The following is a 16,876-nucleotide window of genomic DNA, read 5'->3' on the forward strand; positions in this document are numbered from 1 at the left end:
GTCTCTCTCTTTCTCTTTGTTTGTGTGAGAGAGAGATAGAGGGGGACCGGAGAAGGAGTTACAAAAAAACTTCTCCGAAATATTTTTGCCCGTTTGTTTGGTATGAGCGTTTTGAACTTCTAGCTTGCAGGTGATATTTAGAGGGAGCTTGCGCACGGCTTTATTTTGGTACGTACAATTTCTCGAAAGAGACTTCAAATGTTTGCTACAAAGATATTAACGGATAAATTAATACACTCGTAAATGATTTTGAAGCTGTAGAAAAGCTAGAGAAGAGAGAATTCAGCAACTATATTCTCTTATTAACCTCACGTTCATAGTTTTTTCTTTTTATAGAAAAATTCAGGCTTTCATTAACTAAAAAAGAGACGTACGTCTTGCTCTCGGCAAGCATAATACTTTAAATAAAAATAGGACTCTTCTCCATCCAAACTTTGTCTAAACATTAATAAAAAGTTACTTTCCCTAAACATAGGCTGCTTCATTAGCTAGCTTCCATTCTAACATGCTCTACATACAAATTAAGATTGAAAACCTTTCAACATAGTTATAATATTTTCAATCAATTTTTCATACCGACTCCAACAAGAACCCTTCTGCCCACAATGCATGCACAATTTTCAGAGCATGTCCCTCTAATATTACTCGTTGGATCTCTCTAAAAAAAAAAAAATCCCTTATATTACGTAGAGAGAGAGAAAATAAAAATCAAAATTTGCAACTCCAATGCGTAGTCAATCATCTTGGTAACTCCCATTGGCCCATGAAAAAAAATATATATGTGTAGTGTTGATCGTATCCTTATAACCTATATAAGTATCCGGCCAATTGCTAAGAAAAAAACAAAGTTCGTAGACATTTTATAACATTTAATATTTTAATGAGATTAGAATACAAGTGATTATACGGCCAGCGAAAATGACTTCCATAATAATACAAAAGTATTTGAAATACCAAATTTGTCTCTATCTTCCATCTTTCTTTATCTATTCTTTATATAAAACTTAAAAAATTTTAAAGAAAAAGACATACTTTTTTGAATGGAGGCTTTGCTAAGATCTATTCCCAAATAAGTTTTGTTCAACCTCTCTGTCGTTGCTCTATTTTGGCAAATCTTAAAGTACAGAGATCGAGCTTATCATCTTACGTACGGCAAAATCATAAACACCAGAAACTAAATACAAACAGAAAAACAAAATATATACGTATATACACTATTTTGACAAAGAAGATTGAATTCTAGCACCTAGTAAATATTGGAAGTGCGATCGATGAAGCTAGACACGATCCTCTATTTGCCAAGACGTACAGTTGAGCCTTTCTATTTTCTTTGGCAAGACAATTTTTCTGAGAACGTGAGTTTCCTTTTCTTTTCTTTTTTGAGTCGTGGTCCTTCTCATCCTCCAATTTTTTAAAATCACCGTCGGATATATAGGAACCCTGTGTATCTCACACACCGTCTCCTAGATCTAATGGTGATTTTGAAAAGTAGAAAGATGAGAAAAGGATCGGGGAAAGATATATTAACACGTCTCTTCTTTCTTTTCCACATTTTTAAGTACTTTATTGGAATACCATTTTAAACAAAAGACATGTTATACATCATTTCCTTGTCCTTTCCTCATCCTCCCATTTTCCAAAATTACTAGTGGATTTGTAGGTCTATGTATGAGATAATATGCCCCCACAAATTCAATAATAGTTTTGAAAAGTGAGAATAAGGTGGGAGAAGGACAAAAGAAGTAAATGAATCATTTCTCTTTAAACAAACTTTTGCTCTTCATAAATATTTAGCCAAAAATAAAAGATTATGCAACCCAATTTGTGTACGTATTCGTAAATAATATTAAAGAAATTAACTTTTATTATTGTTTATAAATTTGTTTAATAAAAAACGTTCTTCATAAATACATAGTCAAAAATAAAAGATTATGTAACCCAATTTGTGTATTTGTAAATATTTTTAACGAATCATAGAATACTATTTTAAGCAAACATTTGTTCTTCACAAATATTTGGCCAAAAATAAAATATTATGTAACTCAATTTGTGCATTCATAAAATGACGACACTCCCGGTCAAAGAATTACCCAATAATGGGGTGACACCAGGCGGGACCTCATGCAGAGAAGAGAAAACCCATGAACGTAAAGAAAAAACCATTGTGCATGAGGTATGGAATCCTGACTTCTATCCCTATATAACTTCTCACACATTTATCCTTCTCCCTAAAAGATTATTGACTTTAACATTGAAAGTTACCCCGTCGGCAGACTCATCAAGCCCCTGTGCATGTTTGACCCTTATCTTGCATGTACAATTGTGAATTGGCCGGGGATCGGGTGATCATCTGCACTACCAAACATGAACATCTCAATTTTGACACCTCATTAATCCGAGATTGCATTGTTTCAATTTTCTTTGCAATTTTAATATCAAGTTCTTTTAGTTTCACCAACAAATGGTGTGATCAATTGAGATAAAATGATACATTAGCTAGCTTTTTTGGGTTAATTAAGGTGGGTGGTTTAAGAAATCACCAACATATCAAGTTATTAACGAAATCAAAAGGGCAAATAAGCATTAGAAACTTAACCAAACTTTTAGATTGGTTCAATAATTATTTGCAAATACTAATAATAATATAAGATTGGTTCAATAATTTACAGACCCTTATATGCACACGTGTACGTCCTAATTATTTGTATATAACAATTAATGTCACTTGTAAGTAATTATGACAGAGCTATGATTTCATTGTAGCTAGTAGGTAAGATTGATATAAAAATATCAAGTAATCATGATTCGATTCAACATATTATCTCTTACTTGCTCTGCAACTTAGAAACCCAAAGAGCCTCTCTTCCGTTCCTTCATTGGAGTGACCTTTTCTCTACTCATATTCTTTCTCTTCCACTTTTCTCGTCCCCATCTATACCGCCTATCACCCCATGACGCCTACCACTGTTTCTCTTCAGCATCTCATCGATAGCACTGAAGCACTGGATTTGGATAGTCCTCTGCTTGCTACCATCGATGAATCTCCACAGTTTCAGCAAGGAGCTTTCTCCTTAATTGGGCAACTTATATCTCCTCGACCTATAAATCCCCAAACAGTTCGGGACACACTCCGACATGCTTGGAAGTTCGCTTCTCCATTGTCCTTTGCTGTTGTAGGCCATCACAAATTCCTGTTTGGTGTTCCCCTTCAAGACCATGTCACCAAGATTCTTGATCTTGGACCTTGGAATGTTCGGGGTTCTCTTATCCTACTTCACCCGTGGTCTCCTAATTTGGCTATCAACGAGATTCAGCTGCATCTTTGCTCTTTTTGGGTTTAGGTGCATGGGCTTCCTCGACAGAATATGGCTAATGTTAATTCTACAAAAATTGGTCAGAGGCTTGGCACAATCTTGGATGTAGATGACCTTGAAAATACTAGTCTTATTTGCCAACCTTTTCTCCGTTTTTGGGTTGCTTTGGATATTTCAAGGCCTTTAATTCCAGGGTTTCATCTTCCTAGGCCAGGGATGGATCCTCTATGGATTAGTTTTAGATATGAAAGGCTGGGAGATTATTGTACTTTATGTGGGCTTATTGGCCATAAAAAAACTCAGTGCTTACAGCCTCCAAACAGAATTACGCCAGACAAATACCGAGTGCCTCTACAGACGTTCTCCTTGATTGGGATTTGCCAAACTCTTTCACCATCTCGTGAAGATTCGGATTCTGGTATCTCATCAGTGGGTACCTCTCATTCTCACACGGATGCCCAGTCAAGCCTTACACATGGTGATGAGTCGGCTCTCCAACTCGTTCCTTGCCAGATGTTCTCTCAACTGGCTGTTCACGTGGCACCACTTCTTCATGGATCTCGAGCCATGCAGATTGCAACGACTACAGAAGGCCAATCCCTTACGTTGCTATCCCATTCTGAAGCAACTTTTCCTGGTAATCCTTACGTGGCATCTCCCCCTCCCTTCCATATTCTTCCCATGGATCTTTGCACTAGCAACCTTGGGGCGCTCAAACCTATCCCCTAGTTCATTGGCTGCCACGTCTCCATTGGGATCTTCCCGCTTTTCTGCAGTTGAAAAAGGTAAGTCTCCTCTCATTTTTGTCCCATCTGCATCCCCTCCTTTGATCGAACTAAACCCCACATTCACTCTCTCAAATATCTCCCACCCATGCCCTATAACCATCAGCCCACCAACAGCCCATCCCACCCACTTTACTGATTTCTTAGCCAAATGGCCTCAGCCTTTTTTCCCCTAGGCCCATTATCCAACCCCCTTCTCACTTACCTCCATCACCCTTTTCCCAGGACCAACTTTCACCTCCACTATCCCGTAGCCCATCCAATCTCCCCCTCCCCCCCCCCCCCCGAATCCCAACATCCTTTCATTTCCCCACCGGTTACTTCTCCCCTGGCCTTAGTCGGTTCTCCCCCTCACAAGATAGACCTCAGTCCTCCCCTTACCTCCGTAACACCTTCTTAACCCTTAACCCATTACATTGTGAGTCCCCCTCTTCAACATCAGCCTCCCTATTCACCATTTATACTAACTCCTAGTCCCCTCTCCTTGCCAGCCCCTCCACCCACGGTTGCCTCATCTCTGCCAACTCCCTCATCTCAGAAATTGCCTCGCCATTCCCTTCGCCTATCTTGGTTCCACCCTTATGTCAAACAAGGCTCTCTGTCAGATTCACCCACAAATGCCAACTCCTCTACCACAAGCTCCGTAACTCCTGGTTTCCCTCTACCAATATCTCCTCCACCCCTCAAACGTAAATGGGAAGAAATAGATGATATATCTCTGGCCGTTCTGAAGAAATATCGAGGACAGCATCTATGTCCTGGGTTTATGTCCAACCTTGAATTAGTTGCTCTCTCCTTGACTTCACTAAAGGATGGAGGCTCCTCACAGGGAACTTTCTTATCCATCTCTCCCCAGCAGCATGATGGAAGGCGATCATCTCCTCCTTCATCTACCCAGGAGATCGTGCCCTTACCAGAGTCCTTATCTCCTATTGCTGTCATTTCTGTTTCTACTTCCGTTTCTCCCTCAGACTCTCCAAGGGTGCTTCCCCGATTCGCCAGATCAGCCAGGGGTCTGGATGTGTTCTCCAGCATTCAAGCAGCTCAACACACTAACTCTTCTTCTAGGCCTGCAATTGATCAGCTTACTGATAACAAGGGGGTGGACCAAGAGGGTCTACCTCCCCAACAATGAAAATCCTAGCTTGGAATTGTAGAGGACTGGCCCGAGCCTCTACAATTCGCAGTTTACGGGCTAAGGTTAGGAAACACTCTTCTGATATTTTGTATATCTCAGAAACTAAAATTCCATCATCTGCTGCTTGTATAATTTTGAATGGTTTGGGATTTTTTTTTATGGTCCATGCTCCTCCTATTGGTTCCAAAGGAGGACTTTTGTTAGCATGAAAACCTAGTGTTGAACTCGAGTGTTTTCAAACTAATGCTAATACAATAAGTGCTCGGTGTTACTCTGATCCCCCTAACCACCCTTGGATGCTTTCATGTATTTATGGCTCTCCTTATGCTTTTAACAAACCCCAATTCTGGAATAATATGATGAAATTGGGTGAAAATTTTACTGGACCATGGCTTTGTATTGGTGATTTTAATATGATCCTCTCACAGCAAGACAAGATGGGAGGTTTGCCTTATGCCTCTGCCTCTACAGATTATTTTCATGAATTTGTCAATTGCTATGGTTTGGTTGATTTAGGGTTTACTGAAAATCCCTTCACTTGGTCTAACCATCAGGATGGCCATAATCTCATTCGCCAACGACTGGATCGTGGTATGGCTTCCTCGCACTAGGTTCATTTATTTCCATCCTTTTCCATATTGCATCTTCCGGCTTCGAGTTCAGATCATAACCCTCTTTTACTTGACACTGTTAAATCTGATGTCTCCCTGTTGCGCCCATTTCGATTTGAGGAATTTTGGACTCATCATCCCAATTGCTATTCTACTATTAATCTTGCATGGTCTCCACACTGTCTTGGCTCCCTCGGTCATATCCTGAATTAGAAACTACGCTCTACAAAAATGGCTCTCAAATTATGGAATCGCCTTTCGTTTGGTAATATACAGCAGGGTATCAATTTATTGACCACCCAGCTCGACACTTTACAACGGTCTCCTATTTCGTATAACTTTTCCTTACAGGAACAGGGGTTACAAAAGGTTATTGATGATTTGTTGCGACAAGAGGAAATATTGTGGAGGTCTAAATCTAGAGAGCAATGGCTCACATGCAAAGATCTGAACACCAAATTCTTTCATCTTTCCACTCTTATCAAACGTCGATGGAATGCCATTGACATTCTTAAATTATCCAGTGGTGCCTGGATCTTTGATAGACATACGATAGGCAATACTCTATGTTCTCATTTTGCGACTCTCCTCACAACTTACTAACCAAGTCTTCCGGCTGAGCTGCTTGATCTTTTTGACAGCACGATATCCATGGCAGAGAATCTTTCCATTTGTTCCTTGCCTTCTTAGCAAGAAATTTATGACTCAGTATGTAGTATTGGTGTTACAAAAGCCCCGGGTCCGGATGGATTTACTGGACTCTTTTATTAGAAATATTGGTCTCTTATCAAACCAGTGGTTCTCAGCTGTGTCTGGAATTTATTCAACAAGCACCACCTTCTAAAAGAGCACAACCACACTTTTATTGCCCTGGTACCCAAGCAGATGGGACCCTCTATGGTTCATCATTTTAGGCCTATTAGTCTTTACAATATCATTTATAAGATCATTTCAAAAATCTTGGCCAATAGGCTCAAAGGTCTTCTTCATCACTTTATTTCTCCATATCAATCTACTTTTGTTCCTTCTCGAACAATTCAGGATAATTCCATTATGGCTCACGAACTCCTTCATACTCTCAAGTCCAAGCAAGGTCGCGGAGGTCTTATGGCTGTCAAAATTGATATGGAAAAAGCTTTTGACTGAATGGAATGGGATTTCCTATTGCTGATTATGCTCAAACTAGGGTTCCACCCCACCTGGGTCAATTGGATACGGATTTGTGTTTCCACTACTTCTTTTTCGGCTCTGATCATCGGCTCACCATTTGGGCTTTTTACTCCCACCTGTGGTCTACGTCAAGGGGATCCTTTCCCCGTTTCCTTTTATTCTAGGTACTGAAGTTCTATCCAGACTGTTCTTACAATAGGAATCCATTGGCCTTCTACAAGGAATCAAAATTGCCAGATCTTGTCCATCTATAAATCACTTATTATTTGCAGATGATTTGATTATCTTTGCAAAGGCAACTTCTACTGAGGCAACTGTGCTCACCTCATGTCTCCACAAATATTGTCTTTGGTCTGGCCAGAAAGTTAATAACGAGAAATCTTCTGTTTTATTCAGTAAGAACACCTCTCATGCCAGTATTTTCAGTATTCTAGGGATTATTCCTTATCGCCTGGCGACCGCTACTCCATTCTATTTGGGTTTGCCTCTTATATTTGGATCCTCTCGGAAGGAGGCTTTCCAACCCTTGATTGATAAAGTGCTATCCAAAATCAATGGTTGGCGTGCGAAGACTCTGTCTCAAGCTGGCCGGACTGTTCTTCTTAAATCTACTGCAGTAGCTATCCCTACATATGCTATGAGTACTTTCCTTCTGCCTTCGTCTCTTTGCAACACTCTGGATCGGCGTTTCAAAGATTTTTTGTGGGGGTTTCCTCCAGATAAATCTCGTAACCTGAGTCTCAAATCTTGGGATTCCATTTGTCTTCCTCGAAGCCAAGATGGTCTTGGTCTCCAGAAAATGACCATCACAAATCTGGCACTTATTACCAAACTTGGCTGGAAATTTCTACATACCAATTCTTTATGGGTTCATCACTTGCATCAAAAATATATACAATATGGGTCCTTCTTTTCGGCTCCATCTATCCCTGCTGCATCCTGGCTCTGGAAAGGACTCCAAAAATGCAAGCAATTCCTCATTTCAAGTTCTTGTTTGAAGATTTCTACAACCAGCTCTGAATCCATTTGGACCACGGCCTGGATTCCTTCACTACCTTCTTATCGACCTTCTCCAAGAACCCCTCAACAAAGGAATCTTCCTTCTCTCTCTATTTCTGATCTCATTGTTCCAGGTACTAGGCAGTAGAATGTGCGTCTTCTCTATGCAATCTTTGATTCTATCTCTGTAGATGCTATTAGCCGGTTGCCTATTTCTCAGACAAGCACATTCGGTTATCTTTGGACTCCATCTACCTCTGGCCAGTTCACAACTCATTCCGCATATCTAGCCATTCTGAATAATGACTTTTCTGGTGCCTCTCCACTATCCATCATCTTTCAGGAAGGATATTTGGAAATTACAGCTTACAGATTGTCTCCAACTCTTCCTTTGGAAAATTGCTTGGAATATTCTCCCAACTACAATGCGGTTACAGTCTATTATTCCATCCTATAGACCTACTACTCCCTGCCCGCTTTGTAAGGTTGGTCCAGATTCTACCAGGCATCTTTTCTTTCATTGCCATTATGTGTGTATTATTTGGCACCTTTCGCCGTGGCCGCTTGATTCTACCACATTAGATTCACCTAACTTATGCGACTGGATCAGAATAATCTTATCTCCTGGAGCCACTCTAAACATTCCAAGTTCGGAGCATCATCGTTTCCAAGTCTTTGCTGCTGTTACTTGTGACCTCCTTTGGTTCCATCGTAATAAAGCTTTCCATGATGGTCTTTCCTTTGATGCTCCTATTCTTACAAAGCTTATTCTAAAAAATTATCACCAACACTGTGATGCTTGGTTGCACAAGCTGAAACCTACCCCGGAAAAGTGGATCCGCCCGCCTCTGCACTGGCATAAGATTAATTTTGATACTGCTATTCGTGACTCATTCTCTTGCCAAGCTGTTATTTGTAGAAACCATAATGGGCAGTTGATTAATACGATTTCCTAAATACAATCCAAATGTTCTCCAAATAAAGGTGAGGCTTTAGCAGCACAACTTGCTATTTCTCTAGCTTCATCGCTCCATCTCAACAGGTTCATACTTGAAGGTGATTCCCAAATAGTTACCATTGCTCTTCAACAGCCATCTATTGTTCAGGATTGGCGTATCACTGACATTATTACCAATACATTAGACTCTATTCCTGCTGATGCTTCATGGTCAGTCCGGAAAGTCAATAGAAGTGCAAACTTCGGTGCCCATTATGTGGCACATTGGGCCACAGCTAGATTCAGTTCCAGCAGCATTCCCACCTCATCTTTATCCCATCAATCTCTTGTTCCTCTTGTCAGTAACAATGATCCTACGAACAATAGTGCCTTACTTTCTTTTATTAGTTGTAATCACATTGCCTCTCGGTAATGGCTTTATGTTTGTAACGTATCTATAAAAAAAAAAAAAAGATATAAAAATATCAAGTAATAAACATGGATTATTGAAACACATAGCAAGCTACAATAATCAAAGTAATAATAACAACATTAATAATGATCCCCTTTTTCCTTCTTTTTTTTTTCTACCAACAGTTACTACATAACTAACTCTGCTGTGAAAATCAGTTGCTTCTCTCTCTGAGAAAATCTAGCCGCCAGGGAGTCCTTGTTCTTGCCAGTTTGGCCCTTGTTTGTTTTTCATTCCTGTTATTTCGTCCAGCCTTGGGCTGCTATCTTTTCTTCTTTATCAATGTCGTTTTGTGAAACCAAAAGGTGAATGTATTACTCTCTAATCCTTATGAGGATTGAGAGTTTGTGGTGTTTCAATCTACTAATGAGTTGTATGGGTTAAGCGCTAATGGCCACCCAGTGGAAGAAAACGTGTCTCCCGATTTTTTTGGTTCGGTTTCAAGCTGCATCTTTGAAGCTAGATCCATGCTTTCCCATCAGTCTCTGCATGACACACGCCTTTCCATGGTGTTCACTGTCGTCCTCCGCCTCTATCGCCACCAGGCGTGCTCTTCTCGGCCGACCGTGCACTGGAGCGTGGTGTGCACACGCCAGCGAGTGCTCCTCACTTGCTGGCACGTGATGGCCTCTCCTTCTCTTCCAATTCGTGGTTGGCGGTTTCCAGTGGTTTCGGTGGTTCTCTGATGGAGAGAGGTCTTCTAATAAGGGTGCGTGGTCTACACGCACCGTCACCGGCAATTCTCTGTGCTCTTCTCAGTCAGCTAGTGTTGTGATCTTGTTTTTGTTATATGCTATTTTTTTAAGTTTTTGTTATGTTGTCAACCTTTGCAGCCTGCCAAGGTAGATTTTAAATCTAAATTGGATTGTATTGGTTTTTTTATATCAGAATCTGTATTCTCTTATCTCCTGTAGTGAAACTCATGTGTAAAGAGAGGCTTTTACTGTTGTCCATCTGCCTAGGCAGCTGCTCTCGAGTTAAGATTCAATCTTTGACTTTGTTTTTAGGGCGTCTTTATACCCCCAATTACGGTCATTGACCCTTTGAGTCTTGTATTATAATGAATAGTTTCTTTGTTCAAAACTCTGCTATGAAAAAATAACCTTTACAGTTGATAACAAGGTTGGAAGAGGCCGAGCAAATCCTAGCCAGAAGATCCGGCCGGTACTTTAATATTTACACGAATTTGTCAACATCAGGTGGGTTCATCATAATTTCAAACCTAACCTGGATGGCCATTGTTTTAGCATTTTAGGCGTTAACAAATTATATATTCTCATGACCACGCAGAATATGCTTGCATTTAATACTAATATATGCTCCAAATGAAGTTATTCCCTGGGAATTATAGATAATGTCAATAGAGAGAAACATAAAGACAACCGCAATAGACATTGCATGCCAATAAACATATATAGCAATGAGTCAGCAATGAGCACTCCATAAAAGTGACATGAACTTGAGTTTAAGTGTCCAAAACAAATGTAAATATCACATGAATCTGCAAAGCAAAAGAAAGAAAGAAGTAGAATGGGCAATCCACATGTTCTGGTTATGCCGTATCCAGCACAAGGCCACATAATTCCTCTGCTGGAGCTATCACAGTGCTTAGCCCAACATGGGTTCAAGATAACATTTGTAAATACAGAGTATAATCACAACCAAATCATGAATGGAAATGCAATGAAGGATAAAATAGGGAATCAAATCCATCTGGTTTCTATTCCTGATGGATTAGAAACTTTGGAGGACAAAAAAAAGCCGGGGAAGTTGTCAGAAGCAGTCTTGAAGGTTTTGCCTGAAAAGCTAGAGGAGCTCATCGAACAGATTAATGGGTCCAATGGTGAAGAGATCACTTGTATCCTCGCTGATCAGAGTATTGGGTGGGCCCTAGAAATTGCACAGAAGAAGGGAATCCGACGAGCTGCCTTCTGCCCTGCAGCAGCAGCACTATTGGTCTCAGGATTTAGCATCCCAAAGTTGATTGAAGATGGAATTATTACTGATGATGGTGAGTCCTCTATCGCTACCATTTGCTTCTTCTTGCAGCATATAATAGAACATGCATCCAATCAAACTCACCCTTCTAAAAAAGTTACCCAAATTTGGTGTATAGATGCTAATAATCTTGAAATAAGTTGAAACCTTTGGGATGAAGGTTGAATTGAGTGGAGTCGAGTCGAGTACAAATGATAACTTGAAGCCATGTTAATAATGATAGGTCATTTGATCCTACTAAACTTCAATGGAAATTCTCTGCGCAGGGACTCCAATGAAAAAACAGATCATTCATCTCTCACCAGCAATGCCTGTCATGAGCACAAAAAACTTGGTTTGGAACTGCGTTGGCAACTCGGCCATGAAGAAAAACATTTTTGAGCTTTTGGTAAGAAACAACAAGTCTGTGAAAGCGACTGAGTGGCTGCTATGCAACTCAACTTATGAGCTTGAGCCTGCGGCATTTACCTTGGCTCCAAATATTCTACCCATAGGTCCACTTTTGGCAAGCAACCGGCTGGGAGAGTCAGTAGGAAACTTCTGGCCAGAGGACTCAACTTGTCTGAAATGGCTGGATCAACAGCCACCAGGCTCAGTGATATATGTTGCATTCGGAAGCTTCACAATTTTTGCCCCAACCCAGTTCCAAGAATTGGCTTTGGGGCTTGAACTCTGCGACAGACCATTCCTGTGGGTAGTGTGGCCAGATATCAAAGACGGGACAAGCAATGCCTACCCAAAAGAATTTCAAGACAGAGTAGCCGCTCGTGGGCGGGTGGTGGGATGGGCGGTGCAACAGAAGATTCTGAGTCATCCGTTAGTTGCTTGCTTCATAAGCCACTGTGGTTGGAACTCCGCCATGGAAGGTGTAAGCAATGGGATCCCATTCTTGTGATGGCCTTACTTTGCTGACCAGTTCCTTAACCAGAGCTATATTTGTGATGTTTGGAAGGTTGGGTTGCGTTTAGAACGAGATGAAAGTGGCATCACATCACGAGGAGAAATTGAAAGTAAGGTGGAGCAACTTCTGGGCAATGAAATGTTAAAAGCAAGGGCTTTGGATCTCAAGAATATAGTCAAGACTAGTGTCAAAGAAGGTGGTGGCTCCAACAATAATTTGAAGAATTTCATTGAATGGATGATAGCATAGAAAAGTTCCTCCGGCCTGCCATTTTCAGACTTAATAATTTGTGCATAGCTTAATGTTACTACCCTTTCCAATAATATTTTGCTGCACACCATTTGTTAAATGGGCGCTTTCTACCTTGTGTTTGGAAGCATTTTCGCTATTTTTCTCTTTGTTTCTTCTAATTGCATCAAGAGCGGTAAAGACCCTCATTTGTAATTCCCTCTCCCTGGTTTCTTTGTTTGAATAGAAATACCAAAAAACAAAAACAAAACAGGAAAAAAAAATAAATAAAAAATAAAAGATATAAAAGGCAGATATATCTCAGCCACTGCAATTGAAGTTTCACTATTTTCCAATTTTTCACTTTGTTATAATAATATCGCGCACTGATTTGAAATTTTGATATAATTTCAAATTGATTTATGGCTCTATTTGGTAACCACCCTCCCTTCTTCGGACAAAAATTTCTTATAAATTAGTTTATAGGAAATTTAGGGAAAACTGCAATTTACCCCCCTGATGTTTACACGAATTTTCAATTTTGGCACCAATGTTTAGATTGCTTCAATTGCACCCAAGAAAGTGGAAAAAAATTTCAATCCACCCCTTCCGTCCAATTGCTCCGTCTGATGAGACGGAAATGGACCCACGTGCGCGGCATGTGACTTATATGCAGATAACCGGACGAAAATACCCTCAAAAAATTGAGCCGTTGTTTTCTAAGTCACCTGTATTGTTTCATGTATATTTGGTTCAAATATTGTTTCAGGAAAAACAAGGGTTTCGAATTTGAAGGCTGACGGAGACGATGGACGCCTCGACACAGGACTCGACCCCTAACCAGATACCCGTCTGTTCTGGGCAATCGATTGGGCACTCGAAGGAGAGGATGGAAGCAAGGTCGGAGTCCCCACAGAGTGTTGCCACTTTTTCACGGCAACGAGTATGCTACTGCGAGCGGCCGATGAATGTGAAAACGGCGCACACAAGCAAAAATTTCGGAAGAAGGTTTATGGGGTGTGAAAATTGGAAGGCAAGCAGTACTTATTCTGATCGATTTTAGGGTTTCATTTTGTATTTAGGAGTTCAAATTTGCAATTTTATAGTCGGCTTTTGAAATCTGGCTTTTCTGCATATATACCATTCGATGTTGGATTGTTGGTGCTAAAAAGTGGCAAAATCTGGAATGCATTCCAAACAAGTTGGACAAGTTGAAATTTTTTTCATTATTTGTTGTGTTTTGCAAATCCACAGAGATTGTGGTTTCTTTGAGTGGGTTGATCCCAAAATGTGTGCACATGGTCAGAGGGTTGTTGGTCGATTGGTTGAGTGGCACGAAAGTTTGGTGGCAGAAACTAAACGATGTGAAACCATGGTTGAAGTAGAAGTTGGGAAAGTGAAGGCCGAAATGGAGAAAGAGATTGAAAAGGTGAAGGCCGAAGTTGACAATGAGAGGAACGCAGAAATTGCACAATACCGTAAAGAAATTGAGATTTGGGGGATCAAATTTGAAGCAGTGAAGAAGAATTACCACACAATGCTTGTGTGTTCGTGGATTTTATTTGCATTGTGTTTCTTCTTCGGACATGCAGCCAAAAACCAAAAGGACAATAGGGTTGGTTATTTGAGGTTGCCTTGAGTTGTATTGTTAGACATTTTTTGTGCACTTCTATGGGGCCATAGAAGCTAGAAGTGAACCATTTTTTGTGCACTAAGTTGTGTTGTGGTATTTTGGTTGCCTTATTGCATGTATTTAAGTGGGATTGTTTGTAGTTGGAGCTGCTTATATTTATAAAGTAACAGAAATTTATCCCATTATATTTTTCACACTATCATTGATGGAGTTCATGTGCTTGAGCATCTTAAAATACGGGGTCAATTTGTTTGGACTGATGAACCCCGAGTCCCTTTCTTGTTAGTTGCCTAAACTGTCTTCAATTTTTAACTAATTGTAATCAATCCGGATACGTATAATTCAGATTAGATATAACAATACAAGTATATAAGCACACAATTTGACCCAAAAGGTAAAGTTATATTCAATGCTAATGATTGCAATTTAGCTAACCGAATTGCAATCGATTTGGGTAGCTAATGAAGAAGGATTAATTTCAATGGAGTCTCATTGTCCAAACAGCCCATTCGAAACCCTTTCTCATTAGTTTCATAAATTGGCTACAATTTGGTCAGCAAATTAAGCCGATCCCAATACACATAATTAACATTAGATATAATAATCAGAAGTATATAAGCACACAATTGTCAATTGGGTCCAAAAGATAAATTTAAAGCATTCTCTTCAAAGTAGCGTAATTACATAATTCTCCCTGTCCCATATCAACCGCATGACACACCCAAAATTTATTTCTCCAAAATCAGTGTTGACCTGTTCATATTGTTAATGCATTCCAAAACCACACAAATATCAAAACCTGCAATGCATTCCAAAACTACACAAATGTCAAAACCTGCAATGCATTCCAAAACTACACAAATGTCAAAACCTGCAATGCATTCCAACATCATAAAACACATTGTAATCATTACACAAAAATAAGCAATTCTGCATTGCTAGTACTGTCTATCAAACACAACCACCAATCCTGCATTTTTAGTACTGTATCAAACACACAACCACCAACTGTCAAACACACAACTACCAACTGTCAAACGCACAACTACCAATTGTCAAACACATAACTACCAATTGTCAAACACAGATTATGCACATGTGCATTAAATACAAGCACATATTTAATTAACGCTTCCATTCTGGCCTCATTCTCTTCCTCTTCGCTTCAGCAATCTCAATTGCCTTTTCAACAATGGCCACCACACGTTTGCCCTTGCTTTTGGATGCCGGATTAGTTGTTGTCCCACTGGTTCCCGCACTGCCACCTCAAATTGCATGGCCCCCTCGGATTGCAGGGCCACCTCGAATTGCATGGCCCCCTCGGATTGCAGGGCCACCTCGTTCATCACTATCACCCTCAGTTAGATCAATAGGTATGGTGGGACCCGGTTTGGACTTCCCAAAAATAGCCGCGACCCTTTGTGTCTTCCGTCTCCTTGGAGGAGGTGAGACCGGATTTGTTGTTGCTAGTGGAGGTGGTGGGACTGGATTTGTTGTTGCTAGTGGAGGCGGTGGGACTGAATTTGTTCTTGCTGGTGGAGGCGGTGAGACCAGATTTGTTCTTGTAGCCTGTTTAGGAGTTCTTGAGGTGGTACTTTGTGTCTGTTCCAAATGAGTCAAATAAGGTGTGGGACTATCAGTATGCATATAGTACATAATAAAAAATAAAGGATAATAAAGATTAATAAACTCACACTGTCTGGAGGTGGGGTAGGAAGCACAACACTTGCTTGGGTACTTCTCATTGGACATGCCCTTTTATTGTGCCCTCTGCCCTTACACATGGAGCATTTCATCCTAGCACCAAATTTTCTCATTCTGTTTGAATTTTTCAGATCTCTACGTTCATCAACTTGCCTTTTTCTTACCTTCTTTGGTCTACCCGGGGCCACTCTTGATACTGGGGGTTCCAACTTGTCATGCTGGGTCGGTATCCACTGCTCTTGACTAGGAATTGGGTATATAACTGGCTCATATGCTTTCTTGTACATCTCCACAGTGAAGTACTCATCAACATAATCCTCTGCATTCTTACAACTATGTCGAATAGCAGCACATGCATGCACACAGGGGATTCCAGACATTTCCCACACTCTACAACCACAACTTTTTCTCCTCATGTTGACTACAAATTGTCTACCATCTGGACCAGTCACTTCAAACATGTCATCACCAGCATATAGGGCAACACAGTCCATTGATTCATTCCGTATTGCATCCAACTTATTTTGGATTTTAGGAGTTAACTTCCCTGTCAAACTTTGAATGCCATCCCTCTTAGCCTGGTATCTCCTCATCAACTTTTTTCGTATCTGCTCCAGCATGGTCAAGATAGGCTTATTGCAAGCCTTTAGAATGTATGAGTTAAAACACTCACATATATTATTCTGCAGAAGGTCACACTTTGAATCCGTAGCAAACCATGCTCTTGACCATGTACTAGGATCAATTTTGGCCAAGTACTCATGGGCATCACTCTTCATTCTCTTCAGCTCACCCATTACCCTTAGAAAATCCCCTTCAGTGTATGCAGAAGCTGCAGCCCATAACTTCTCCTTTAGGGCAATTCCTCTATGCCCCCCAATGTCCCTATAGTTCGCATAAAGATGCCTTACACAAATCCTGTGATCGACGGTTGGCATGACATAATCAAATGCTGGCATTAGACCCTACGATCAAAAAACCACAAC

General features: G+C 40.4%; 2 protein-coding genes across 2 annotated transcripts; one reads left to right on the forward strand and one right to left on the reverse strand.

Annotated features, from left to right (window-relative positions):
* The first annotated feature begins 10,915 nt into the window (after positions 1–10,915).
* LOC133861588 (UDP-glycosyltransferase 83A1-like) lies at positions 10,916–12,744 on the forward strand. Its single transcript, XM_062297380.1, has 2 exons — positions 10,916–11,437; positions 11,691–12,744. The coding sequence occupies exons 1-2, from the start codon at positions 10,957–10,959 to the stop codon at positions 12,317–12,319; spliced, it is 1,110 nt and encodes a 369-aa protein (XP_062153364.1). The 5' UTR covers positions 10,916–10,956; the 3' UTR covers positions 12,320–12,744.
* Positions 12,745–15,331: 2,587 nt separating this feature from the next.
* On the reverse strand, positions 15,332–16,848 carry LOC133859948 (uncharacterized). Its single transcript, XM_062295537.1, has 2 exons — positions 15,881–16,848; positions 15,332–15,788 (listed from the first exon to the last, which is right to left on the reverse strand). The coding sequence occupies exons 1-2, from the start codon at positions 16,826–16,828 to the stop codon at positions 15,453–15,455; spliced, it is 1,284 nt and encodes a 427-aa protein (XP_062151521.1). The 5' UTR covers positions 16,829–16,848; the 3' UTR covers positions 15,332–15,452.
* Between the last annotated feature and the right edge of the window lie 28 nt (positions 16,849–16,876).

This window comes from Alnus glutinosa, chromosome 2 (assembly GCF_958979055.1).
Source record: "Alnus glutinosa chromosome 2, dhAlnGlut1.1, whole genome shotgun sequence".
NCBI lineage: Eukaryota > Viridiplantae > Streptophyta > Magnoliopsida > Fagales > Betulaceae > Alnus > Alnus glutinosa.